Source organism: Rhinichthys klamathensis, unplaced genomic scaffold, assembly GCF_029890125.1.
Source record: "Rhinichthys klamathensis goyatoka isolate OS25496 unplaced genomic scaffold, OSU_Roscu_1.1 h1tg000004l_1, whole genome shotgun sequence".
In the NCBI taxonomy this organism is placed as follows: Eukaryota; Metazoa; Chordata; class Actinopteri; order Cypriniformes; family Leuciscidae; genus Rhinichthys; species Rhinichthys klamathensis.
This window is the reverse complement of record NW_026606557.1, coordinates 1,496,126-1,523,847: the sequence shown is the minus strand read 5'-3', so window position 1 is coordinate 1,523,847 and position 27,722 is coordinate 1,496,126. Positions and strand designations below refer to the sequence as shown.

Here is a 27,722-nt window from a genome sequence, read left to right as displayed (position 1 = left end):
CATCTCTCGGGCGAAACCAACGGGGATGTTGTTGGGAACTCGGATGAGGAGAGATATCCGCGCTTAGCACGGCAGTGGGAGGGATTGAACGTGACAGAACTAAATGGCAACACCGTGACATTTCCTTTAATTCGTAGGAAATGTTCTCCTAGCATGCTGGAAACATTTGACGCGGACGGAGCGCGTGTTTGTTCGCAGTAAGTAACGTTAGCGCGCGCTGTCATTGTTGCGTTGAGCGGATCTCTCCATCGCGGATGCCGCTCGAAAAACACATTTATTCAGCGTACAAAATAGCTGGTTAAAGTGTGTTTTAACGCACAATATGGACATCTAGGAAAGTCTGTGTTTTTAATGCAACTGTAAATGTAGTACATGAACGCCTTGACAAGTCAGATGTTGCAATCTCATGCATTTGTATCGCTTTGATAGATCTCCGCATCTTTGAGCCTCCGTTTACCGCGACACACTGATGCTCCGAGCCGACAGGATGGACGAGTTTGTCACGGAAGAGGACGAGCCCTGGTACGACCAGAGAGACCTGGAGCAAGGTGAGAATTAAACGCCACAAACCGCATCAGTTTGACAACAAAGACGGGTGTGTGTGTGTGTGTGTGTGTGAGAGAGAGAGAGAGAGAATGACAAACCGCGGACAAAGAAAGTGCTTATTGTGTGTAGAAACAATGGTTCCCTCTGTATTTATAGAGTCTCCATCGTGTCATATTTGTAAATGCATTCGAGGTTGAAGGTTAGAGAGCATCTGTGATGACTGTAAATGCATGACGTCTTCCTCTGGATCTGTGTCAGTCCAGATGCTCAGCATTAGCTCAGTCTGGTCTAATCTCCTCCTCACTAACCGTGCGTCTGCAGAGTCTAAGCATTAATGTGTTATTTATCTCCATTGTAGTAAGCAGAGATGCATCATATACTAAATCAGCTGATATTTGCTTTTCTTAAACCTTCACAATCTACCAACAGCTTTGGATAATGGATGGTGCGTCGCATTTATAAATCGCTTGTTGTATTCCTCATTTGTAAGCCGCCTTCGATAAAAGTATGTGATTTAATGGTTTGTTTTCATCAGCTAGTAGTTATGCGTTCTCATTAAAAAAAAAAAAAAATTATGAAGCTCCTTCCTATATCCAGTCAACAGGAACAACTGGAAAAGTAATGGGAACTCAACTTGGTCAAAAGGGAGCCATTTGGTTTCTGGACTGAACAATGCAACAGCTGTTTCACATGTCAGATTGGATTATTTTCCCAATCTTGAGTTTTCCGACTTTTTTTCCCTTCCAGTCCAGTTATTTCAATATCATCACGCTGTGTTTGAACGAGAGGAAACCTGGATGGACGGCACACACGCACCTCTCTCTTGATTTAGGATGATGTCATTGCCCTCTCTCTGCCCTCTGGATCGAGTCCCTCTGAAAACGCTGAGCTGTAGAACAGCCCGTGACCGATCTCTGTGTATTTCAGGACACTTTGCTACGCTGTACTCTAGAAATGATGATGAGCCAGTAACCGAATGCCTAAATTAGATCTGATACACTTATACAGTCAAACCAAAAATTATTCAGACACCAGATATCATTTTTTATGTGTTTTTAAATAGTGGGTGCAGGACGCTAAAGTTCATTTATCTAAGTGAGGATAGCAAACTGTGACACGTTATACCCATACAGTGGACTACCAGTAAATTTTCTAAAAATTTGGGACCAAATATTATTGAGACACTTTGACCTGACCATGTTTTGCTGAAGTTTTTTTTCTTTAATTGTTAATGCGACCTTTTTACACCACAGACTGAACAAAATTAAGCATTGCTTGGTAATTTGTTGATTGGTATTATCTAATTATGTGCTTAAATTTAACAGCTGACGGATATTCAACATAATTCATTTGTGAGACAGTCTAACAGAAGGACGGACAAAACCAGTGAAATATCAACTGATTTAATAACTCTTGAGTTCTTGTCATAATTTATTACCATTTTCTAAACTATAGCGAATAATCTGTGATAATGTGAGAAATGTTGAAGGTGTCTGGATACATTTAGGTTTGACAGTGGGAATGGGAAGGAAGGCAAATGGAGAATTCTGACTATTTGAGGAATAGGGATTGAAGTGGAATCAGGAAGAACGATCCTTTGGCTGAGGCGATTCGTCGGGAACGGTCGAGTCTCGTATCTTCTTATCAACCACCGCATTGGCTCACTTCCACTATTATCGCAATGAGCTTGACTTGCATGTTTAGACATGCTTCAGAAATGCACCGCCAGCTACAGGAAGACCTCTAATGATGCCATGTTTAGAGGCATATTTTTTCACAATCAAATTAGCTAAGTAATATTCATGCACTCTGTGCTAATGGAGGGCCTAACACAGCATCTCTTTCGCTGAGACTCCATATTGATCCGTTGCAGGATATCCAAGCAATCCATCACCAGAGGAAATGCCCGCTCAGATCTGAAAAGAGTGAAATATCACCCTCGCTCAGTGGCGTTTTGATAAATAACACCGTGGCACGTTGGTTTTGAAGTGTGTTTGCTGTATAGTTTGTGGTTTCAGGGCCACGATTTGATATCACTTCACCCTAAAGAGTGATTTTCCTCTTCTGAAGCGAAACCACAGGACTTCAGTGCGGATTCACTGAATCGAAAGAGTTCGGGATGCGACTCGAGTGGTGGGAGGATCTGATTCGGACTCCTGGCACCGCTGTGTCTTTTGAAGGGGACGGTACAGCCGGGCAGAGCGAGGGTGAAACACCACATCACTCAGCCAAGAGACACTTCAGATGCAAGCTCACAGTACACGCAGATAATCAGCTTGTGTGGCAGATCAAATATCTTTTCAATCATGCATGATGTGATGTTTTAGTCTTTTATTTACTTATCACATAATTATGTGTAATGAGCTGGACACTGAGGGGCTGTAAGTTTTTGAAAACGGTCTCTGTGTAAACGACAAAAACGCGAATCTCGGAAAACGGTGACGTCGTGCACACGCGTATTACATGTTCAGTCTATAGTGTTTCATCGCCATCTAGTGGCCTGGCAGCAGAATACAGCGTTTTCAGTCGTTTGCGTGGATCCGTGTGATTGGGGATCGGTTTGACAATGGTGTCGTATGTGGAAAACGCAAAGGAAAAACATCTCCCATTTTAAAGGGTAACTAAACCCCTGGTCAGAGCCTGACTCCACCCACTGGCAATATTTGAAAAATGCTGGAAAAGTGGGCGGAGATAGAGGGGATGAATGGATACTCTATCCTGATCGTTTTCAATACTCGCAATTCCAACTCCTGACTCGCTACAGTGGTTTTGACTAAACAATATGGTTTTTATACTGCCATGGACGTGGTAGCTCGTACTAAGAGCGTGGTGAGCTGGAACCTGCTTACGTCAGCTCTCACCGCTACGTCACGAACTACCGCAAACATCCAATAGGAAAATTCAACTGCAGTAGCCACCGTTCAACCTGAAGAGGGCAGCACTCAGACGTTTTTACACCATATATTGTAGAATTAAAACACTTTATACCCAAATGTCAAAAAAGTTACTCGAATCAATGAACAGCACTAATAAAGCCCCAGTCTTACAGATCATTAACTAAAAAAAGTTGGTTTAGTGTTTAGTTACCCTTTGTCGTGTAAACGTAGCCTAAAACAGGGATATTTGACAAGGCAAACATGGTTGTTGCTCATTCTTAAGGGATTTGAACAAACCTCTAGTCATAACTAAACGTTGGCGCGTAACTCATCCTGCACATTTGTGCTGCAAATGGTTTTATATTTTAACAATCAAAAAGATAATCATAATTTATGAAACTTTATCCAATTAATAATTGAATGGAGTTTTAACAATAGTGCCACATGAAATGTTTGATTTTTTTTCCGAAATTGTGAAGTTCTAGCATTGCAGAGCGTACAAATTGTAATTCTGCCGTCATCGTCATCCAATGGAAAGTATTTCCACACACGAGACATTTTCTTCACACACAGAACGAGTTCTTATGCGTATTTCTGCCCCCTTTTGATTGAGCGTTTTGTATGACGAATGTTTTTAAGTGATTGTTTTAAAAAAATCGTCCAATACTGATTATTGGGCAACACATCAGTGCATCCGTAATAATTATTTATACTTTTAAGAAGTACATTCTTCTGAACAATGGCAATATATTCCTATCATAATTTGTTAAACCAAACTAGTATCAAAATTTCAGCAGTCTGTAACAATACCACGTTTCGGCACCGTAGCAAAAGCTATAGTATTTTTTTTTATTTTAATTGTTTTTTAATTGTACTATTTGAAAATGTAAACTATTAAATAAATGAAATTAATTCATCATTAATGTGATTAATAATTATGAGTAGAGAACACAATAAAGCCTGATTGTTACGTTAAGTAAGCATTGGATTAAAAAGATCCAATAAAAATCAATCAGATCAAGTGGTGTGTAACCTACACTCCAGATCTATTTTGAATAGGTCCGTCAATAGATTAAAATTTGAATTTCGATTTATCGCACAAAAAGGGCGCGATTATTCGCCATTGAAATTAAGCATGCATCATTTATCTGGTTTAACGCATTCATTTAGTCATCATTTGCTATATGCAGCAAAGAAAGCTATCAGATTGAAGGATGATTTTCCCAAAACTGTGTTTTCTCCTTTCTTTTTTTTTCAAGGTAAATTTAGATGTCTTTCCAAAAAAGGACACTTAAAGGACACCGCATATGGGAGTATAAGGAGTCCATATAGTTTTTGACTTCTGCCGATTGTAAAAAAATTAAATATAAAAGTTGTAAATTTGGGAAGATTATCAGGATGAACAAAACATGTAAGAATCATAAGCTTTTGTTTGTCACAAACAGGGCTTAAGCCTAGGCCCAGACAAAATACATGTCCGAGTTGTTTTAACCGAAAGAGTTTTGTCTCATTATTCACACTAGTAATGTTTTTTCTTCTTCTAGGTTAACGATTATAAAAGCTACTTAAATGCCCTAATTGAACTAAGGCCTAATCTTGGCTTAATCTAAGTCTATGACACCAGTCCCTTATTTTCTGCAATAATCCTAAAGCCAATGGAAAAATCCAGTTGTGTTTTTGTCGAGGGAACCAGGATGATGTTAACTTCCGGTTTGGCCTGCACAAATACATCATCGCTGCAGTCCTCTATTCTAGATTCTGACTAACATAAGCGGCGCCTCTTATTGGCTCAACAAACATCTCTGTGATTGGCTACAAAGCTCACCTCTGCAAAAACACGTTGTAAATAGAAACCTTTGATGCTCTTCACAGCTGGAAGAGCATCTGTACACCAGTGGTTCTCAAAATGTCTTGGTAAACCTTAAAAAAAATCTAAAATCACTAAAAATGATACAAACGGAAAGATTTTTTTAATTGAAATGCCTACAATGAAAAACACCTGCAATAGTTTCACTTTATAATGTCATTGAAAAATATAACCGTAAGAGAGAATAATAGATCGGAACTTTTTATTTAAATAAACACATTTTAAAAATTTCAGTATCGACTTTGTACTGAAGTACCGGTACTTTTGACATTCCCAAACCAAACTCTTATTTTGTCGTGAAGACCTTTGAGTTTCTGTTTCTATTTGACGATAGTTTTATCAGAAATGAAGTTGAAATGCTGGTGAAGCTCTAGAGATGAAGGTCATATGTTCATCATATCCATAAGTAATGAGAAAACTCAGCGTGTTTGAACCTGCGCTATTCATTCACACAGATATGTGCACTTTTTTTTCATATTTCATACTTAATATTTCAAAAGCAGTCTTTTAGCGCTTTACACTAGTCCTCATCACGATGTGGTTGAGTGTTCGACCCTACTTTTGATTTATCTTTCCATATTTTGCTAAATCCAATGTCATTCCATGTTATACAGTAAATTACATTTTTGTGAGTGGATTATGACTTCAGTGTTTTGGTGGCAAGCACTACTCACGATTTCGTGCTGGTGGAGGATGTAAAGATTCAGCTTGAGCAGTTGTTGTAAAGGGCTTTACACTTGATCTTGGTTTGTGTGTTGATCTGAAACCACACGTGCAGAAACCTCAGTGCACACGAGGCCTATATATGTCCTCGGGCGAGTGGGCCATGGTGTGTCTGTAACGGGCATGTTGCCTTGGAAAGGCTCTTCAGAGAAACACATCCTCATTGAGAATGTTAATTAAGAAAAACCCTTAATTAGGATGTGGTTCCTCCTCAGAGATCACCGCTGATCTTGTTTCATGTTCAAGGCTGTTACTAAAAATGTCTGACTGTACAGAATATCATTTTCTGCTGTTGTTATGCAACAACCTTATTCATGAGGTGCTGTGATACCAGTGTTAACATTTACAGTAATGTAGTAAGGATGCACAATTTTAACCATATCAATAAAATGTTACGGATAATATCAGGAATTATTTCTTTTGTTGAATCAATGTAGTTGTGCGACAGACTTACTACGGTTTTGGCTAACTAGTGACTAGCGAGTCCATTTCTCCAACGCTGCATCGTGAGAGTTTAGCAGTGGGTTTTATACCAGGGTCTGGGTGAATACCCGAATCTGATTGGCTGCAGGGTGTCCATTAAAAAGTGATAGAGGACACCTAGTAAAGGAGTTCTGGTGAAACTGACTGTTTACCGTTCGAAACGAATTAATAAATGCGCTGGCTACATCAGCTGTGAGTAACCATAGCAACAGGCAGTCTAAGTATCCGTTTACAATTTATTGTATCAAAACAAACATCTAGTTAGCCGTTATACTATGCCTACCTGTGTGTTTTAATTATAGGTTAAAAAAACGAAAGTGTAACGCCCATGGCTAGACAAGCCTAACTTACATGAAAAAAAATACGTTAAGTTTCTGGCTCGTAAGTGAGCTAAACTGAAGGTTTCTACGAGCTGAGCGGACTATAAATATCTCCGGTTGCTAAATAAACCGTCAGGCGTAACCAGGGAAACCAAGTTATTGTTTGTAAAAACTTTAGATTTCGATTGTAAAACTAATTAAAATATAAGCTAATGTTTTAAAATTGTGTTAGTTGGCAAGTGATCATGGTATAAGCGTGTTAATGCCCTTCGAGGTGTCCATTGTCAGGTATTAATGGACCTAGACAATGGACTATTCCTCCTCTGCGCGTCGGACGGTTCACGCCTCGCCGTATAGGCGTGAATACCTGACAAAGGTACCAGAAACGCACCTCGGGCCCAATAATCAGCCAAAGTTATCACTAAAGGCCTCGAGATATGAACCTTATTTTAAAATTGACTGAATGTTTGAGACATCAGATTCATTATCTGATCATTATACCGCTATAGGTAAACTAGAAGAATAACGAGCTGCAGTAAAAGGTAAAACTATCTGTGCTACAAACCAGTGTGTTTATGATTATCATAATACCTTAAAATAATATGGTAAGAAATACCAGTTTGCAATTTCGAGCACATAGCGAGCTGTTTTTGTACAGCTAAAAATAACTGGAAGCGAAGGACACCGGAAGCCTTGCACATTCAAGTTACAGATGGGCGCGCTGCTCTTATGTTAAAAATAAGGTGGATACTTCAAGAAAAAGCAAAGAACAAACTGATGTGATGTTATTTTGAACAAAATCAGGACAAAAAAGTTTTGTCCTGATCAGGACAAAAAAGAGTTCGAAAAGCTTGCCAAATCAAACCTTCCGGAAACTACCATTCTCTGGCTCTGAGGCTCCGCCTTCTTTCATGATAGGTGGGTGTGGCTCTGAGGCTCCGCCTTCTTTCATGATAGGTGGGGGTGGCTCTGAGGCTCCGCCTTCTTTGCCGTGGAAATCTTCTCTGGTTCATTTCTTCTCGAGTCTGACATCCGTGAGTAAGAACACGAACACACTGAGAGCCGCTTTATAGTAGGAGCTTAAGTTGTAATTCTAATTGAAAGCAACACTGATGCTGCTTGCGTTAAAGCGATCTATTGTATAAAGTGCTATATATATATTTATATATATATATATATATATAAACGTGACATGACTTGACTGGTGTGCCAAATTCCAGAGCTGTTGCAAACATTTCCATATCGCTATGATCAGATGCTTTCTTTACAACTTTTTTCTCACCGCTGTCATTTTTGTTGTGTGTTTATTTTGTTATTGAGAGGAAAGCACGCAGCACATATTTCCTTATCTAAACGTCGCTCTCAGCAGCGTGGACGGCGTCTGGATGTTCGCTAACAGTATATCACTGCAAAGGTATTTCCAACTTCTTTTTTACCCCTAAACGAAGATCGAAAAAGGACTTCGCCGCGAGTATATAGGGGCCTTAATTCGAACAGTGAAGTTACAAAAGCACTAAACAGTCATCTGTTTTATCACTTAATCTCCCTTTTCATAATCAATTTCATGTCAGATTTCACTTTGAGGAATTCGAGACGTTTATAGAGAACATTTTAATTGACGATAGTAAAACAGGATAGATCAGATTTCAGCCGTAACAATCTAACTCTTAGCCATTGGCGGTTTATATCGGTGCGTCCCTATAATGTACTGCGAGAAAACCACTAGAGCAATGGATCCGAAAATGAAACGTAAACAAATAGTTTTGATACCCACTTACAGTATGTGTTTACCTGCGTTTCTGTCTCGACTCTCATGGGATCGGTTTCCACACACAGACACAGGAGGAAAGTGTGTTACACTGCGGCGCCCAGACGCACTTGTGTGATTTATGCGTGTGGCGCTCTGTGCTTCCTCACTATAGCATGTTTGCCTCTAGGTTTCATCTCATGATAAATCTCTGCATTCACGTCAGTGTAATGGAGGTCAATGATTCAGATCTTAATACTTCAGCACCTCCCACGATGTCACTTCCTCCCCTGTGTGTGATACTGTCTCCGTTAGCATGTTCCCAGTGTCTGCTGGGTATTAAAACGCCATCTGAGGAGACCGGAGGGACTGTGTTTGTGTCTCTGAATGGGGGGTTTAGTGTCAATCACACTGCACTCTCTATGGAGATACGGCTGTGGAGGAAAAACGAGGAATGGGAGACAAAAACAAAGAATCAGGAGGACAACAGCCTATATATACAACCAAACAAACATTAGCTGTTCCCATCCAAACCTGCGAATTTAACAAAATTGGAATATCGCATAAACATTTGCGAATAAAGCAGCGTTTCCATCCGATGTGTTCAAGAGGACAAAATCGTCACTTCCTGGTATATTGCTGCAAAATATCTGTATTAAAAATGGAGGTTGCTGTAATCAGGGAAGAAACTGTGGCTCTTTATTCCTCCATCATGATGGACTTGCGTTCGGACGCTGGTGTTTGAGAGCGCAGTCGTGTGAGATGCTTCTGAGAGGGAATTATACCAAATCATCTTTGGCTCAAGCATTTCAGAGTGAACCAACCAACATTTGAGATGCTGCGATGGGATTGGTCCGCTGGTTAGTCCAGTTATCCAATCACATCCTCTGTTGAGGAAAAAGTCATGTGAGTTTTTGTTGCACGCTGAGGGATTTATTCAGAAAATGTGTTTCCATCATAATTTATGCGCAAAATGATCTGCCTCAATTGAGCGCTTTAGCTTTTTATGCGCATTTTTAGAATTGATATGCATCCTGCCATTTGTGGATGGAAACATAGTTACTGTTGTCAAGGTTTCACAAACATTTAGTGTCATTTGATGTTAAAATATGTTTCATCCTAGTTAAACGTGCAACTATAAGGAAACCATTCATTGAAGATGCTGGTCTTCTCCCACTCAAGTAGACATTTCTTATTCTCTATCCTATTCTTCTCTTTCTACTGTTTTCAAAATGGTGACAGAAGGCCAAATATCAATTATTCGCCTGTACTGGCCTTTATTACACGCGCCTCACAGTCATTGGATCCTGCCTCTCGTTCTCTTGATCTTTGATTTCTTCAGTCATATCTTGGTTGACGTCCCTCTGGCTCATGTTCATCAGAAAACACGAAGGATTAAATGAAATCACCTCCTTTAGGCGGAATTAAACCGCAGGATTTTCTCTGCCCTCGTTTCGCTCCTTTCTCAGGTTTTAACACACCGACGCCACTAATTCCAGCTACCGCAGAGAAACACACTCTGCTTGTGTGAGGTAGAGCTACTTGAACATAACAAGAGAGCAGCGTAAACCATCGGTACACACACAACAGTTTTATTCAAGCACTAAGGGATGAGAGGCCATGCTATGTTGTGCATGTTCAAAGAACTCAGTGAAAGATGAAAAATATTAAGTGTGCAATCTCACATTTACCTCATATACAGACTTATTTAAAGTAGTCAATGTCAGTCAGAACCTGTCAATCATTTCAAGTTTGTCAGGCGTTTTTTCCTCTGATGTTATATTATCAGCATAATTCTGTATTTTATCTGTCACAAAATCCACTCAATTAATGGATTTTGCTTTAATTCAGTCCCATCAGACTGAATTTACTATTATCTTTATTTGACCTGTAATAAAATATGCATGTTCAGATGGACACTACTGTTCAACATGTTTGGGGTTGCTAAGATTTGCTAATAAGTCTGTCATGCTCACCAAGACTGAGTTATTTATGTGATCAGAAATACAGTAAAAACAGTAATATTGTTTTAATTTTAAAATAACTGATTTATACTGTAGGGCTGTCAACTTTAGTTGTTTAGTCGACTTATCGGTCGATGCCGTCTTGGTCGACTGACATTCTTATTGGTCGACCAGTTGCATTTTTTTTTTTTTACCAATAGAAAGAAATTTTCAATGATTTACTCCTTGATATTTATTCCTTTATAAGCAGTTAAATATTACTGTATTCTAAATATAATTAGCCTATGGTTTATCCCCAACTTTAAATGCTTTAATTTAGGCTATTTTGTAACAGCGCCACAGTTTAGCGCACACACATAGAACACTCGGTTCGCCCCTGTGGCTGCGCTGCTGCTTCGTGCTCAGTAAGGGCTATAGGTAGTTTAGCTGTATTCATTCAGTTAGAACGCTACTTGTTTCGGTTTTTATGTTTTTATACACTATATGTTTGTATCTCGATGCGGCGTGGACGCACTTGGAAAAAAAAGAGCGCGTCGCACCGCGACCGTTGCTTCCATCATTAGCGCACACCGCGCGCCTACATTTGAAATCGAACTTGAGCGCGCAAAAGACGTGAGCAGTCCCTTTAACGGCTTTATCATGCTGACTCAATAGATTGTGTTTTCTTGATATGTTTTTGTTTTTATTTGTACACTTGACGCATTTGGAAATAGCCTAAATAATGTAACAAAACGAAAATAAACCTATATGCGGTCCTACAATAAAGCCTATTATTATTAGGATTGTTTTTTAGGCTCTTTGGGTTTTTGTGTGTGTTTGTTTTAAAACGCCTAGATAGGCTGGACAAAAGTTAACCTATAGCTTTGAAAGTAAAGAAGAATATACAGCCTGTATAAACGAGAGCTTTTGTTAGGATTTTTCATTGTGGCAGATAGCAGTTATATTTTTTGTAGCGTGTGGTGTGGTCAGGTGCGCGATTGTGACTGTCACTATAGACCTAGGACAGAGCTCACTTTTTGCAGTAAAAAAAAAATCACTTAATTTTCAAAGAATTGTATTATTATTATAGTTTTATGTATTTTTGATGTTTTTTCGTTGTTGTTTTATAAATGCTCTATGACAATTGTTAAAAAATGTTCAATCAAAACATCGCGTCTTTTTTTTTTTTTTTTGTCGACTAATCGTTGCGCAGGACAAGACTTTGGTCGACTAAGGATTTCTTTGGTTGACTACAGCCCTATTATACTGTACTATATAAGATGTAACTTATTCCTGTGATCAAAGCTGAATTTTCAGGACCAGTCTTCAGTGTCACATGATCCTTCAGAAATCACTCTAATATGATGATTTGATGCTCAAGAAGCATTTCCGATTATTATCAATGTTGAAAACCGTTGTGCTGCTTCATATTTTTGTGGAAACTGTGGCAATTGTTCAGGATTCTTTGACGAATAGAAAGTTCAAAAGATCAGCATTGATTTGAAATCAAAATATTTTGGTAGCCATGTAAAAGTCTGTACTATCACTTTACTGCATCCTTGCTGAATAAGTATTCATTTATTTAAAAAAAAAAATAATAATGTAAATCCTACTGACCCCAACAGTTTGATTTCACACAAATCTCATTGTGCCGCTAAATTGCTTGTTCTCACAGTTATCTTCTTTTAGCCGCCTTTTTAAATTCCTCCTGTATTTAAAGGGAAAAATTTTAAAATTTGGTGGGTTCTCTTTAATTGCCCTATAGAAATGAATGGAAACCTGTGGTAGCCAGAATATGTTTTTCCTAATGCTAAAACACACCTGCAGTACACAATGTAAAGAAAGAAACAAAAGACTTCCTGGCAGATCCCCTGATATTGCGCTGTGTTTTTGTCTCAGATCTGCACTTGGCAGCCGAGCTGGGTAAGACCCTCCTGGAGCGCAATAAAGAGCTGGAGGACTCGCTGCAGCAGATGTACATCAACAATGAAGAGCAGGTGCAGGAGATCGAGGTACAGACCCGTGGATACATCCTCTCATGATCCACAACTGTGTTCATATTTTTATGCTTATTTATGAATGACGGTACTGCATTTCACAACTAATTAGACATGTTTCTCTAAACTAAGTTCAATACTGTCAAACCGTTATAACTAGGTTTGGGAATCGGTTCCAGGTTCCGGTTTGGAACCGGTTCCAAACGTTCCGATCCATCGGAATCGTACACGTCCACACGTTAACGATTCCACTAACGATTCCGAATGTTCCGTTCCATCCATTCCCGTGTCGCGGCATGACGTTACAGTAACTTATGTGACTGGATTTTTAAATCCCCCAAAAGCGCGATGGCTACGAGACGTAAACGATCGAGAGTGTGGCTTCATTTTAAATGCAGACCGGGGAAGCAAATCTGGGCGACACAACCCCTCCCGTCACTTCAGCTCCAATGACGGCATCAAAACAATGAAAGCATGGCGAAGCGGCTCTCCACAACTCGACGCTAAGCCCTCAGTACCGAGCCGAGCAGTTCGCACGTGACTTTTATGCAGTGTTTCCCACACATAGACTAATTCGCGGCCACAAAATCAACAAAATCAACTCCGGCTGCCACATATAGCGTTTCGTTAAATTTTGTTATGCTATTTAAAACACGCAGCGTATTCTTTCCGTTGCATTTCCTTTCCCCGCTCTCCCTCCGTCTCTCTATCACTCACGCGTCTCTCTCACATACACACACACTAGTCTGTCTATGAGGCGCCGGGCTGGACAAAAGCGAAGCGAACTCCGCAAGCGACACTGGGCGAGAGAGAGACAGAGTGTGACTTATATTTAAACTTATATAAACTAATATAATTTATTTTACTGGACAGTTTAAAGCTCATAACCATATTTTGTTGTTACTTGAAGACTGCAGTGTCATGTGGCATCATGCAGTATTTGTCCTGAAAAGGCTACTGAGTAAATGTCTGTAATTTAAGGTCATTCCTATTTTATTTGTATACATTTTAATCATTAACTTTAAAAGCACACTCTTTTTATGACTAAAATAACAGTAAAGGGTAAAAAAAAAAATGAATTCCCAAAAATTAAAACGGAAAAAACGGAATTTGGGAAAAAATTTAACGGAATTTGGAAAAAAATAAAACTGATTTCATAGGGCCCTAGATATTGCACACTTGGTTTTCATTCTCTAAAACCACTTTAAATTAGACATTCAAAGCCAACAACTCTCAAAGCCACCCTGTAAATGTTCAGCGAATGGTACAGGAATCGATATGGGAATCGATAAGGAATCGCATCGATAAGCAGACTCGACAATGGCATCGATATCGATAATTTCTTAACGATGCCCATCCCTAGTTATAACCCAGCAATCTAGATTATTTCACACTAGCCCTTTTTGGAGCGCACCTCGGGTTCGATTGACGTCAGACTTTGGATAATGTAAACGCTGCTTTCCGAAGCGTACACGAGTCCGCATTAAAAAGGGTGGTCTGGGTACGTTTCGCTGCTGGTTTGAACTAAATCATAGTAAATCGCTCGCGCAAGTGAACCGCTATTGATGACGTATGATTTCATATAATCATTTCTGCTCACTTTCACGCATCCTTTAGATTGAATATTTGCAGTATATTTGTGGCGGATAGATGCAAGTGCTGTTATGTGCTGATGCTTTGGAAACAAAACCAAAGGTTCAAAAGCCAAAAGATAAAAGTGAGGCGAGCAACGCTAATAGTCCGAATAACCGTTAGTCGACAAGAAGCGGTTTGGTCGACCAACATTTTATTAGTCGGTTAGTCGCGAAAAAAAAAACCCTCCACAGGAAGTGGCGAAATCACGCAGTCACTGCATTTAACTTACAATACTCCGTCATTTTTGGTCATACAGATAAGAGGAACGCAAACTGTAAAGGGTCTACTTTTATTTTTGTAAACTCACAGTAACAACAAAATGTTGTGCTTTTTAAAAATAATGTAAACAATCAGCATGCGCTTTCTGCCGTCTCAGTCAGAACTGGAGCGCGCGTCACATAAATGAACCGAAACTCAGCGTACGCTTTGCCTCACAGACACTAATGCGGAGATGACGAGTCAGCATCTCTGCAGCCGAAAACATTATCAATAAATTATTCAAATGTTTAGACAGTCTCATTCATAATGATTACGCTTGAGCGCTGATCAGGCTATGCATTTCAAATAGGCAACTAAAGGCTCGTTATTATGATTTATGGCTTATTCATATAAACGCGCGATTAGTTGACTAATCGCTTAAATGAACGACTACGAGTCGACTAGAAAAGTCTTAAGTCGAGGGAACCCCTATATCACTGCATTGTCATTGCAAAGCAACAGCTCATGCTCTGGTCCAAGCTTTCCGCAGTTAGGACCCGAATAATACAAACTCTGGTTTGGATCAGCATATCAAACTACACTCACCAGCCACTTTATTAGGTACCCCATGCTAGTAACGGGTTGGACCCCCTTTTGCCTTCAGAACTGCCTCAATTCTTCGTGGCATAGATTCAACAAGGTGCTGGAAGCATTCCTCAGGGAGTTTGGTCCATATTGACATGATGGCATCACACAGTTGCCGCAGATTTGTCGGCTGCACATCCATGATGCGAATCTCCCGTTCCACCACATCCCAAAGATGCTCTATTGGGTTGAGATCTGGTGACTGTGGAGGCCATTTTAGTACAGTGAACTCATTGTCATGTTCAAGAAACCAATTTGAAATGATTAGAGCTTTGTGACACGGTGGAAGTAGCCATCAGAGGATGGGTACATGGTGGCCATAAAGGGATGGACATGGTCAGAAACAATGCTCAGGTAGGCCGTGGCATTTAAACGATGCCCAATTGGCACTAAGGGGCCTAAAGTGTGCCAGGAAAACATCCCCCACACCATTACACCACCACCACCAGCCTGCACAGTGGTAACAAGGCATGATGGTTCCATGTTCTCATTCTGTTTACGCCAAATTCTGACTCTAACATCTGAATGTCTCAACAGAAATCGAGACTCATCAGACCAGGCAACATTTTTCCAGTCTTCAACTGTTCAATTTTGGTGAGCTCTTGCAAATTGTAGCCTCTTTTTCCTATTTGTAGTGGAGATGAGTGGTACCCGGTGGAGTCTTCTGCTGTTGTAGCCCATCCGCCTCAAGGTTGTGCGTGTTGTGGCTTCACAAATGCTTTGCTGCATACCTCGGTTGTAACGAGTGGTTATTTCAGTCACTGTTGCCCTTCTATCAGCTCGAACCAGTCTGGCCATTCTCCTCTGACCTCTGGCATCAACAAGGCATTTCCGCCCACAGAACTGCTGCTCACTGGATGTTTTTTCTTTTTCGGACCATTCTCTGTAAACCCTAGAGATGGTTGTGCGTGAAAATCCCAGTAGATTAGCAGTTTCTGAAATACTCAGACCAGCCCTTCTGGCACCAACAATCATGCCACGTTCAAAGTCACTCAAATCAACTTTCTTCCCCATACTGATGCTCGGTTTGAACTGCAGGAGATTGTCTTGACCATGTCTTCATGCCTAAATGCACTGAGTTGCCGCCATGTGATTGGCTGCTTAGAAATTAAGTGTTAACGAGCAGTTGGACAGGTGTACCTAATAAAGTGGCCGGTGAGTGTAAGTGTGAAAGCATCCTAAATGTGGCGTAAAGCACCACATAATGTCCACCACATTGATTATGTTTACATGTTCACTAATAATGTGATTTATTTCAAGTAATCAGAGTAAGGGCTTAATCGTTTACATGCCTGTTTATGGCTATTATTATCAGCATACACTACATATATTACTGTGATTATGAGCTCAGTCGCATTAATTTGACAGAAGTGTTGTGTTTACATGAGGTAAAGTTTAATCGCACTATTGCCTAAATCTCGCTATAACCGCACATGTAAATATAGTCATTTTGTTTTCCAAAAATGTCTTGAAATAAATCAAATTGGCTTAATCAATTTTTGACATCAAATTTGCAATGTTAGAATATAATAAATGAATTGGAAGGAAATTGGGTGTTTTCCACCATGGTCCATACAATGAAAGTTCATTCAAGGAATATAATGAAATACTGGGTATGTGCATTAAACAAACAAAAAATAGCAGATGGCATTTCAAACATTGACTATTAGTTTGTGGAAATATTCCGGTGAATCAGTTTTCATATTAAATTCATGTTATTAAAAACGTGTGTGACCTCAGTTCAAATTGAGGAAATGAATTGAATCCTTGAAATGAAGGATTCTCATTGCATTCTGAATGGCGCACACAACCCCGTCCTGACCTCGGACCTGATGTCTCAGCGAAGAATCATTTTCCAGATTTCCCGTTGATGAGGCACGTACACATCAGCACGATGCTAATGTAGCGCACGAAGCGTGTTTGTAGATGAGAGCACATGCAGTGGGAGTCGCCTGTATGGAAGTAAAATAATCCCAAATGTTTTTGAAACAAAAAGCCTGTTGAATTGTACTACTTGAAAAAAATATGCATTGCATTAACCCTGCTTGTATTTTAATGCATTGTATTTTTAGGGCTTGCATTTTTATATTAAGCTGTGAATATTTCAAATCAAATCATTTCAAACACATTTTCATTAGTAAAATTTCAATAATCCATATTCACCTTTCATATTTCATTTCCCAAATATTCAAACTGATTAAAAATACAACCTAAAATATTCAACAGGCGGTTTTCGGTCCATTTTATTTCGCTTTGCAAATTCGCTTCCACAAATTCAGTGGTTCAAATTCGACAGTAAATTCAACATTGACATCCAGGAGCTGCAGGAAAAGTAGTAGATTACCGAGCATAATCTCCATCTGCTGTTAGTCGACCACACCAGCAGGGGGTGCAAGCGCGTGTTGTTGACGAAGACCAGAGCAACAGTTAGCGCAAGCCATTCATTCATAAAAACTTATTTACAAAAATGTAAGTGTATTTGTGATTATTATGACGTCTGTTTTATGTGAAATTCAGTGTGTTCACCATTACTTTTCCTGTGTAGCCTACATGCATCTTTCTCTACCATGAACGATAATGTTATTCCCCTGATGCGGATGTAGATCCAGTGTTACATTTGACATATTTCTCTTGGTTGTTTAGTTGCCTTAACCTTATATTGCAGTGATGTGCTGCATGCAGTTCTAGGGTTTGGTTTCCCTCAATATGTCAGGATTCCCCTGCTGGACATATAAAACGCTTAACGTAGCTTAATGGACATAAAAGACCAAACTCGCAGGCTAGCAGATGGACTCAGAAGGGACCGTCTCTAAAGTTACATACGACATTGGTATACACGTTTCTAACTTAAATACCATTTGAAAAGAACGACTTACAGTCATAAAACCAACTGTAAAGTGTTCGTGTAGGTGTCAGGCTCAAGCATAATGCGCAATTTATTCAAATAGATTGAAGTTTGCTATTGAAGTTAGAAACGTTTAGGCCTATAGGACTTGTTACTTTAGAGACGGTCCCTAAATGTGCGAATGTCAACCCAATTTTACATTTAGTCTTTTAGCTGGCACTTTTATCCAAAGCGACTAGTTAAACTAACAATATAGAACAACAATATGAAAGTGCTACTTCCCAGTTTAATCTAATGCAGTACATGTACAATACATACTTTCCAAATAAGGTGCGAGTTTGGTCTTTTATATCACTGTAGTCCATTAAGCTACGTTAAGCGCTTTGTCCTGACGGAATTCGGGGAATCTTTGAGTATGATGATGTATTGAGGGAAACCGATTATAATCCCGTTCACTGTAGAAAAGGCTGATAACATAAGGCTACACAGGGAAAGTAACAATGAATGAAACATAAAAACAGCTTTTGTGCCTTTAGATATCATCTTTTCCGCATATATACTGACCCAGATAATCGTCACAAAAAACGTAATGCATGCTGTGTTTTTATGAATGAATGGCTTGCTCTAGTCTAACTGTTGCTCTGGTCTTCGTCAACAACACGCGCTTGCACCCCCTGCTGGTGTGGTCGACTAACAGCAGATGGAGATTATGCTCGGTAATCTACTACTTTTCCTGCAGCTCCTGGATGTCAATGTTGAATTTACTGTCGAATTTGAACCACTGAATTTGTGGAAGCGAATTTGCAAAGCGAAATAAAATGGACCGAAAACCGCCTGTTGAATATTTTAGGTTGTATTTTTAATCAGTTTGAATATTTGGGAAATGAAATATGAAAGGTGAATATGGATTATTTAAATTTTACTAATGAAAATGTGTTTGAAATGATTTGATTTGAAATATTCACAGCTTAAATATTTAACCATGCTAAATTTCAGCCTATAAAAATGCAAGCCCTAAAAATACAATGCATTAAAATACAAGCAGGGTTAATGCAATGCATATTTTTTTCAAGGAGTACAATTCAACAGGCTTTTTGTTTCAAAAACATTTGGGATTATTTTACTTCCATACGCCTGTACGTGTGCCAGATCCTCTGAACAAAGACTACATATCTGAGAACAATGAGCTGCTGTTTCTCAGAGAGATTCGGATACTGGCCTCATTCTGTATGGATTGCACAGCATTTAGATATCTCAGACCTGTAATGCTGAGACTGCTTGGGCCGTATGAATCCAAGCACAGGAAAAAAATTAAATGTAAGGGGTTTATGGTCTTAAGCTTAGCGAAGGAAAGTTCAGAGCGAAATTTAACACAAAAACACATTTCACAAGAGATTACCAAACTTTCCACAAGAATATGCCATTTTATAATAGCTTGAACACACTGTAGTTGTGAACATTGGTGAACTCCATCAAACAAGATACTATATTTCATCAGCATTGGGAGAAACATTATTTTTGGCACTTTTATGAACCGTTTCTAATTGGGTTTACACAATATCAGCATATTGAATCGATTCACTGAAACTGATTAATTTAATGAAACTTGTCAACCCTAAAGGTTTTTAGAACCTCTCAATACTGTAAATCATAAGAACAATCACAAAACTAGTCTACATTAGAAAACGTTCACTAACAGCTAGTGCTGCCGCGATTAGTCGACTTAGTCGACGTAATCGACCATGCAAATTAGTCGACGGCAATTTTTTTAGTCGACGTGTCGTTTTACTATTGACTGCTATTTATTTTTGGTCTCCCTTCACAAACGGCTCACTGTAAAGCCTGTTTTATGCTTCTGCGTCGAATTGACGGCGTACCCCCGCAGACCTCTCTGCGTCGCCGCGAACCCCTCTCCGACCCCTCCGCCGTAGCTCGACGTGCACCTCCAAAAAATTTTAACTACGCGTCGAGGCGACGCAGACCACAAGGGCTGTGATTGGTCAGATACATCATTTCGGGAGTGAAGCTTTTCCAGTTTCCCCCTCCCGCTATACCGCCATTTTTAAAGTGACCACTGCACTGTTTGTTTTAACGATATCAAGTTGAGGAACATTTGATTCTTCTGCGATTTAACATTTGCAATAAAATCATTTGTTGTTCAACGTCGATTAGCTCCAGCTGCAACAACATTCTCTCTCTTTCGCTCGCCATTAGGCTCGTTTCCATTACAGATTTGCGCAAAACTTTTGCGATTTTTTTTTTTCTCTATGTCGATAAAAAACTATTGCGAAATGACGGCGTTTCCATTAACCGATGTTATGCGACTTAAACGTCTTTTTTTCCTCTCGCCATGCCAAAAATCATGGTAACGGACGTTGGTAGGTTTAACGTTATAGCCTATATCAACTTTTATTCAAGACACAGAGGTCCAGAGACAACACAGTACAGATATAAATGTAAAAACAATACAAAACAATTAAGAATGATGCGGATGAGGCATCATTTATAGAACATATACAGGCTTCGGGTCCAATGTTTCCAAAAGCAAGATGCTATACCTTGTGTCACTATAGCCACCGCAGACATTATTATTAATGGAAGGAGACGTGGTGTGTTATCCAAGCATTGATGGCAGGGAAAGGAGTTCTCCCTCATTTCTGCTCCGAGGTCTTGATTGTGGCCTTTCTTTGAGGTTTAGAGTCCAGTATGCTATTCCTGTAATTGTTTCTTTTATGAATTTAATAAAGAACTCTGTCTCGTATTAATTCCAAACGGTCAGTGTAGCAGCCTACTTTTGGGTCCATTCGTTTGCCCTTTTTTAACCCGTAATTGCAAAACGAAAAATGAACGGTTGTTGTATTTTTTTTAAACGCAAAGTTAAACACAAACTTTTTAATTTGAACTGTACACCAAATGCTGCGCATAAAAAAAAATAAAAAATCGACGAAATTTAAGATAGCCTATTTGTTTATGATTTTTTGCTCCTTTATTAAACATTTAAAATATTCACAAATTAATATGGAAAACATGTAGATTTTACTGGTTTTCTAAGGCCTAATTAGAACCTGGAAATTATATTTTTCCCGCAGTGCTGAATGAAAGACCATAACCACTACAGAAAGGTGATTTATAGGTTATAATAAATGTGTCTGAAAAAATAACGAGGCATTTTAATTGTTTATTAATAAACTATTGTTTTCTAAATCAATGTCGGCTAAAAACATCTCCATCTCCGGATGCACCTTTAGAGAGAAATGCACCTTTCATACGGATTACATAATCAGAAGCTTTCGATTCGAATTTGTTCGTTTTAAAGTGGACATTTCAATAGCCTACATAGGCTATATTTTGTTTCAGTTCTCGCGCTTCAGTTCACGGAGACCATGAAAGCGCGCCTGATTGTTTTGTTTTATTTTACAAAACCACAACGTTTTCTTGTTATTGTGAGTTTACGCAAATACAATTAGTTGCGAATAATGTAGGCTATTATTATTTTCTGTATGACCAGAAATGATAGAGTATTTTAAGTTGTTTCCACTGTTGATAGGGAAATGCAAGTGTTCGCACCAGCGCGCCTATCCCTGCCATCCAGTGCGCGCTCCGCTTAAACACTTGAATATGCGTCAAAATCTTGTGTTTATTTCTGATAATCTTAGCCCCGTATTATATTATTGTCCAACTCAACCTTTATTTTGAATGAGATGTGACGAATTGCTTTGTTCATTTTTTTGGATAAAAGCGTCTTCTACATAGGCTATGTAGCCTAATAAATGTTATAATAATGATGATAATTATTATTATTATTTGTGGACACGGACCCCAAACACACCGCGTCTTCTAAATCAGGTGACTGTAAATGCGCAAAACCTTCCATTGCAGTTTTGCTAAATATTCCTTTTTCGAATTGCCTGAAAAACCTCCTCATGCGAGCATAAAATCTTTTTTTGCGATAAACGGGAGTTTTTGCGAAATGGACGTGGTTCCATTGTGCGTATTTTCAATTCGCAATTTCAATTTACGCAATTTGAAGGGTAATGGAAACGAAAGCGGAACCGGCGCACGGGACCAAAACAAACTAGCAAAAAGATTCGCGAAGCACACACCCCCTAGCGTTCTGGCGGTGAAATACACCGCGATGCAACGCAACCTGACGCAGAACCATAAAACGGCCACGACGCCGTAGGAGTGACGGCGTAGCTACGCCGTGGAGTTGACGCAGAAGCATAATGAGGCCTTAATTCACCTCCACACACCAGTCTGTGCGCCGTGCGCGCCCTGCTGGTTTATCTGCTATCATTTTCTTTCACGTTCCCGCCCGCCTTCACTGCTTTGATATGAAAAATTGGGAGGCAGGTGACGGAGCTTTCACAGTGGGCTCGTTTGCTGCGGTCCGAGCCCGCGCGCGATTGTTCCCGGCGCCCCCCGCAGCGTTGGTCTGGTTTCACACTCAATTCTACCGAACCCTGTTGAGTTTGCGTGCATCTTATGCCATCGCAAACGTGCACGGCGCATGATAGAAAACAGAACGCGGGTGACGGGTCAATATATTGTGTTTTTCAAACGGACTCTTTTGAGGAGACAGTGGATTTCCAAATGTGTTGCCCTGATTGCACGCGCAATTCGCGAATACACTGCAGACTCCAAGGTAAATCATCAACACTATCATCCCTTACATGTGTTTTATTTAACTAAATGCATCATAATCAGCTAAAACGCATGGGCAGGTTACTTAACTTCCTGAACAAGCGCTCCCGAGTCCGTTGCTTTCACATTCACGCACGGGCCCGCCATGCACGCAGGTGTAAACGCGAGCTACATAACTGCGTGCCTGCCTGCTTTTAGCGCGACTCATAGTGGGCTAGTCCAGACTCTTTCAATTCAATTCCAATTTATTTGTATAGCGCTTTTCACAGAAAATGCATTGCATCTACTTTACTATTCAGAGTGATGTTATCAGTTATGCTTTTCAGAAATGTACATAAATTAATCATTATTAGCTTACTGTACATTTTTTAAGGCAGAACAAAGAGCTTATTTAAGTAATACATACATGTTTGTTATTAGAGGATTAGATTAGGACTCTGACTAATAATGTATAGCCTAATGGAAATGCAGATACTTAATGCTTAGATTGTTAATACATAATGTTTTTGAACAGGTGACATTTTATGTTTTGGCTCTTCAGTTGAGTTCAAAATAAAATGGACACAACGAAATAAACACTTGATTTTTTTTTTAATTAGTCGTTTAGATTAGTCGACTAATCGAAAAATTAGTCGAAAGATTAGTCGTTAGTGGCAGCACTACTAACAGCCCTGTTTACAATGATATATCATATACTCTGCATGTGTCTCTGTGCGTCAGTACTTGACCAAGCAGATGGAGATGTTACGCGAGATGAACGAGCAGCACGCTAAGGTGTACGAGCAGTTGGATGTGACGGCCCGAGAGCTGGAGATGACCAATGAGAAACTGGTGCTGGAAAGCAAAGCTTCTCAGCAGAAGATTGACAGGTGAGCCGCACCTTATCAGAGCATCATGGGAAACGCACTACACACCGGGGGCGACACAAGTACTTCGGTACCGAAAATGTCAATACCAGTTATTCTATTGTACCTCTCTAAAACCGACACATTCCTGACATTATGAGTCTAAAGGCCTCTATGTTCGCACAAAGAATGATAACTATATTAGCGTCCACATCAATGTTTGGCTGCGTTTCCTAAAAGCATCGTAAGCCTAAATTGACCACCGATCAATTTAGGCTTACGATGTTTTGGGAAACGCAGCCCAGTTTATTCTGAGCGCGTGCCGCAGTTTTGCTCAAGCTCTTTAAAGCAGGATGGATTCTGATTGGCTGTCAATGTTTATATTTTTCATTAGCTGAAACAAAATCATTGTGAAACTAGTGATTCCAACCCAAACAGCATCATAGTGTCGGCCCAGGTCAGTACACACGTGAATCACCGTGTCCCAGATGTGGGCCGACACTATGTTTCTGTCTGGGAACCATGTGTAAATACAATTGTGGTGTGGACTATTACATATTCTAGGTATAACTATAAATTATGCATAATTGCATGCAACTAACACTAAACCAAACCCCCAATCTCTACAGTAAGTGCATGTAGTTCATGATTATTACGCAGTAGTTAAATGCATAATTACACTGTAACATGGACACCTTAAAATAAAGTCCAACCATATTCTATATATACACACTTTTCTATTCTTTTACATTTCAAATTAGTTTTAAAACTATATTTTTACAGTTATAGCCCTTGGTATGAACAGGCCTTTAATCTGGCAAAGGCGCAGCTCATAAATATTAATTTGGTCATGCTGATATTGCACTGTAACCTTCCTGGAGCCTCAGTCAATTAATATTCATAAGTTCAGATTCATTATCACTTACCATTGTTTGCCTTTCATTAAATGTGGATTACTGTATTGCTATTGTGACATCTCCAGGCTACAGTCTCCTACTGAAATTATATTAGGGCATTTACATTATTCAAGGGTTGATGGTACATTTCTGTATTATCTGACAATCCAATGGAGAATACCAGAGAGAACATTACATTTCTGATATGGTTTGTGTTGTCTCGTGCATTGAGTGATCATATTCCTACAGATTGACGAGCACTATGGAGATGCTGCAGGGGCAGGTCGACACGCTAACGGCTCGCGTGGAGGAGTTGCGCACTTTGGAAGAGCTCAGGGTTCACAGAGAAAAGAAAGAGAGGAGAAAGACAGTGCACTCTTTCCCCTGCCTCAAAGAGCTCTGCACCGCTCCCAGGTACGTCTCGATTTATTACACCTGCATTGGAGGCATGTCGTGGCATTAAAACATGTGTCCACAGGGGGAAATGACACAGAAAACAGTATTTCACCATGGACAAACAGTGATTTCCAAGAAAGAGAAGAACAGAATGAAATAGACCTTGGTCAGGGTAGCGCCATATTTACATTAAAACGAGGCTGTGCGGGACAGAAGAGCAGTGCTTTCATTACAATCTGTATGTTATTAAAGAACAGTACGATCCAGAGTTGGCAAAACATCTTTAATAATCATAATCAATGACTGTTGATCTTTTGAATAATTTGGGGCTTTTAGTTTTACATTTTAAAGTAATTTATATATATATATTAAAAAAAAGGTTCCCACAGTTTTAGAGAATTGGACAATTAGACAAATTTTTTCTGGTTATAATCAGCCCTAAAATATATGTCTAGAAATTTAGGTTTATGAGTGCAGTCTCAATAAAATGGCTTTTAAAAATCTTAGGGAACCCTGATAATTATCTTATTGCGAACAAATTTTTACCTCATAATTTTTAATAAAAATATAACTGTCAAAAAATGACAGACTTTTGATGCAGGACTTCTCCAATCATTTACCCAGTGTCCAAAATTGCATACTATTATATCATATACAGTAAGTGAGCCAAGTAGCATGTCCAAATTCGTGGTATTCATAAAACAGTAGGCAAAATGTCCCCAGATGACCCACTACTTCCTGTGAGATTCTGAAGTGTGCATCCAATGGACACTTTACTATCCCATGAGGCCACGGGAGAGGATTTATGAATGGCAGTGAAGCGACGCAACTGATGCCATAGGTCACGTGACAGTGACAACATGGATGCTGTACATCCGAATTTCATACAATACATTTACGATACAATACACGATTTAGGACGCAGCATTATGGTGTGTTTACACCGAACGTGAATTTAATTATTTGCGTGAGTAGAATACATAAAAAAGTCAATGCAATAAAGCGAATAGACGCATCATTCGCGCCGGGCGTTGCGAATGACGCGAAATTGGGCGAATGTCTTCCGCGCAAAAATTTGAACTCGAACGAATGTTTAAGCGTCTAACTAGACGCGTATTTGACGCTCTATTCGCGTTCGGTGTGAACACACCATTAGTCCACGCCATTCCAAGTTTGTCACTTTTGAGGCCAAGGCCCACATCTCAACATCAACCAATTATTCCCTACTTTTCTCCACACTCCCGGATGTACGTCACTAGAGTTGTCATCAAGTCGGTACTGAAATTTTAAAAATGTGACGCGCTGAGCTGAATCGTAAACCACTCTGATTGGTTATTGTGTTCACGTGCTCATCGAATATGTCTGTGATTGGATACAATGATTAGCGCTTCAAAAACATGTTGTGAATATACATCAATGACGCTCTTCACCGAGCGCTTGCACAGATACACACGGGAGTGTTTGTAAGCAGGCGTCTATCAGTGGACCGGTCCTTGCTTTTGCTTTCAAACACTCCCGCTCCCGTTTTTCAAAAGACTTTCAAAAGCTCCCGTGCGTTGATCAATGTAGACAATCACAGACAAATCCAACGAGCGCGTGAACACAATGGCCAATCAGAGGTGTTTACAATTCTGCTCGACAGCGCTCAGTCACAATTTTAAAATTTCAGTATCGACTTGGTTCTAAAGTTGGGGACTCTATACGTCACTATAGGCAAGAAAAGTTGTGACTGCAGCATTATTGTCATCTCTAAAACCTGCATTTTCTGTTCTTTGGATCCATCACGGTGTGTTCTCTGTGCCTATGGTTTGGTGTTTCTTTTGCAGGTACGAGGATAGCTTCATGGTGTCGTACCCGGGCAGCGGTGACCTAGAGGAATGTCCGCCCGCTGACGAAGAGAAGGAGCATCTGCGCGTGATGGTGTCGTCTTTGCGCGCAGCGGTGGCGGCCGAGCGCGGTCGGCGTGAGGCGGCCGAGCGGGAATGTGGCGCGGTGCTACAGGAGTACGAGCGCTTGGAGCAGCGTCTCACGGGGGCGGAGAACTGCCAGCGTCGCGTGTACGAACTGGAGGCGGAGCTACAGGAGATGCAGCAGCTCCGCAAGTCCCGAGCCTGCCTGCTAAGCGGAGACGAGGGCCTGGAGCAGACGCTGCTCAACTGCGCCCCAGAGACGGACACGCCGGATGATACCGTCATGGCTGGAACTCAGAACGGGGACGCGGCGCCCGTCCGGAAGAGTTGCAGCGACACGGCTCTAGACGCCATCTCTGCGCTCGATGCCTCAGGGAGACGCAAAGGCAGCTACGCGCTTCATGCTAACGGCGTCCGGAAGAGGGGCATGTCCATCCTACGGGAGGTGGATGAGCAGTATCACGCCCTCCTGGAGAAGTACGAGGAGCTGCTAGGGAAGTGCCGGCGCCACGAGGAGAGTCTGTGCCACGCTGAGGTGCAGACCTCCCGACCCGTGTCCCGGGACCCGTCCATGAAGGAGTGCCGTATCGCAGAACCCCAGCGGCCGCCCACTCCTCCACAGACGCCCTCGACTCCTGAGGCCCTGGAGGGAATCAGCCGGCAAGTGGAGGCTGTGGACAAGCGGCTGAGCCAAAACACTCCCGAGTACAAAGCCCTCTTCAAGGAGATCTTTTCCCGCTTGCAGAGGACCAAGAGCGACATTAACTCCACCAAAGGGAGGAAAAGTGACACAAACTCCACCAAAGGGAGGAAAGGTGGAAAATAGCCGGTTTCGCTCTTAATATTCGTGCCACTGATTCCGTTTCCTCAGTCGTTCATGTAACGTCTTTTCTTTTTTTCGAAACTACAGTCAGAAAGATGTTTAGAGGGGGCTGTTAAGTACAACCCATCCCTGAATCATTTGGTGCCACATATCAAGAGATAAATGGTGTTTTTTTTCTGTTAACAGGATGTTCGTCGTCTAATGTGCTTTTGCCGGGTTGGCCTTTTAGTGTAGACCATATTACTCACTATTGGTTAAACTGTTAACCACCTGAAGATGATCATTGCTGATTATTTCCTTTCTCGCATGCATTACATGTTATGAATAACCACAGCGTTGTGTAACCACTTTTGTTCAATATTAAATCACACTTTGCTTTAGAA

General features: G+C 40.3%; 1 protein-coding gene across 1 annotated transcript; it reads left to right on the top strand.

The window, feature by feature from the left end:
* cdr2l (cerebellar degeneration-related protein 2-like) lies at window positions 1-27,722 on the top strand. The gene is made up of 6 exons (XM_056250841.1): window positions 1-197; window positions 430-548; window positions 12,405-12,517; window positions 23,190-23,338; window positions 24,460-24,624; window positions 26,433-27,722. Exons 2-6 carry the CDS (start codon window positions 470-472, stop codon window positions 27,340-27,342), a joined length of 1,416 nt encoding a protein of 471 aa, XP_056106816.1. The 5' UTR covers window positions 1-197; window positions 430-469; the 3' UTR covers window positions 27,343-27,722.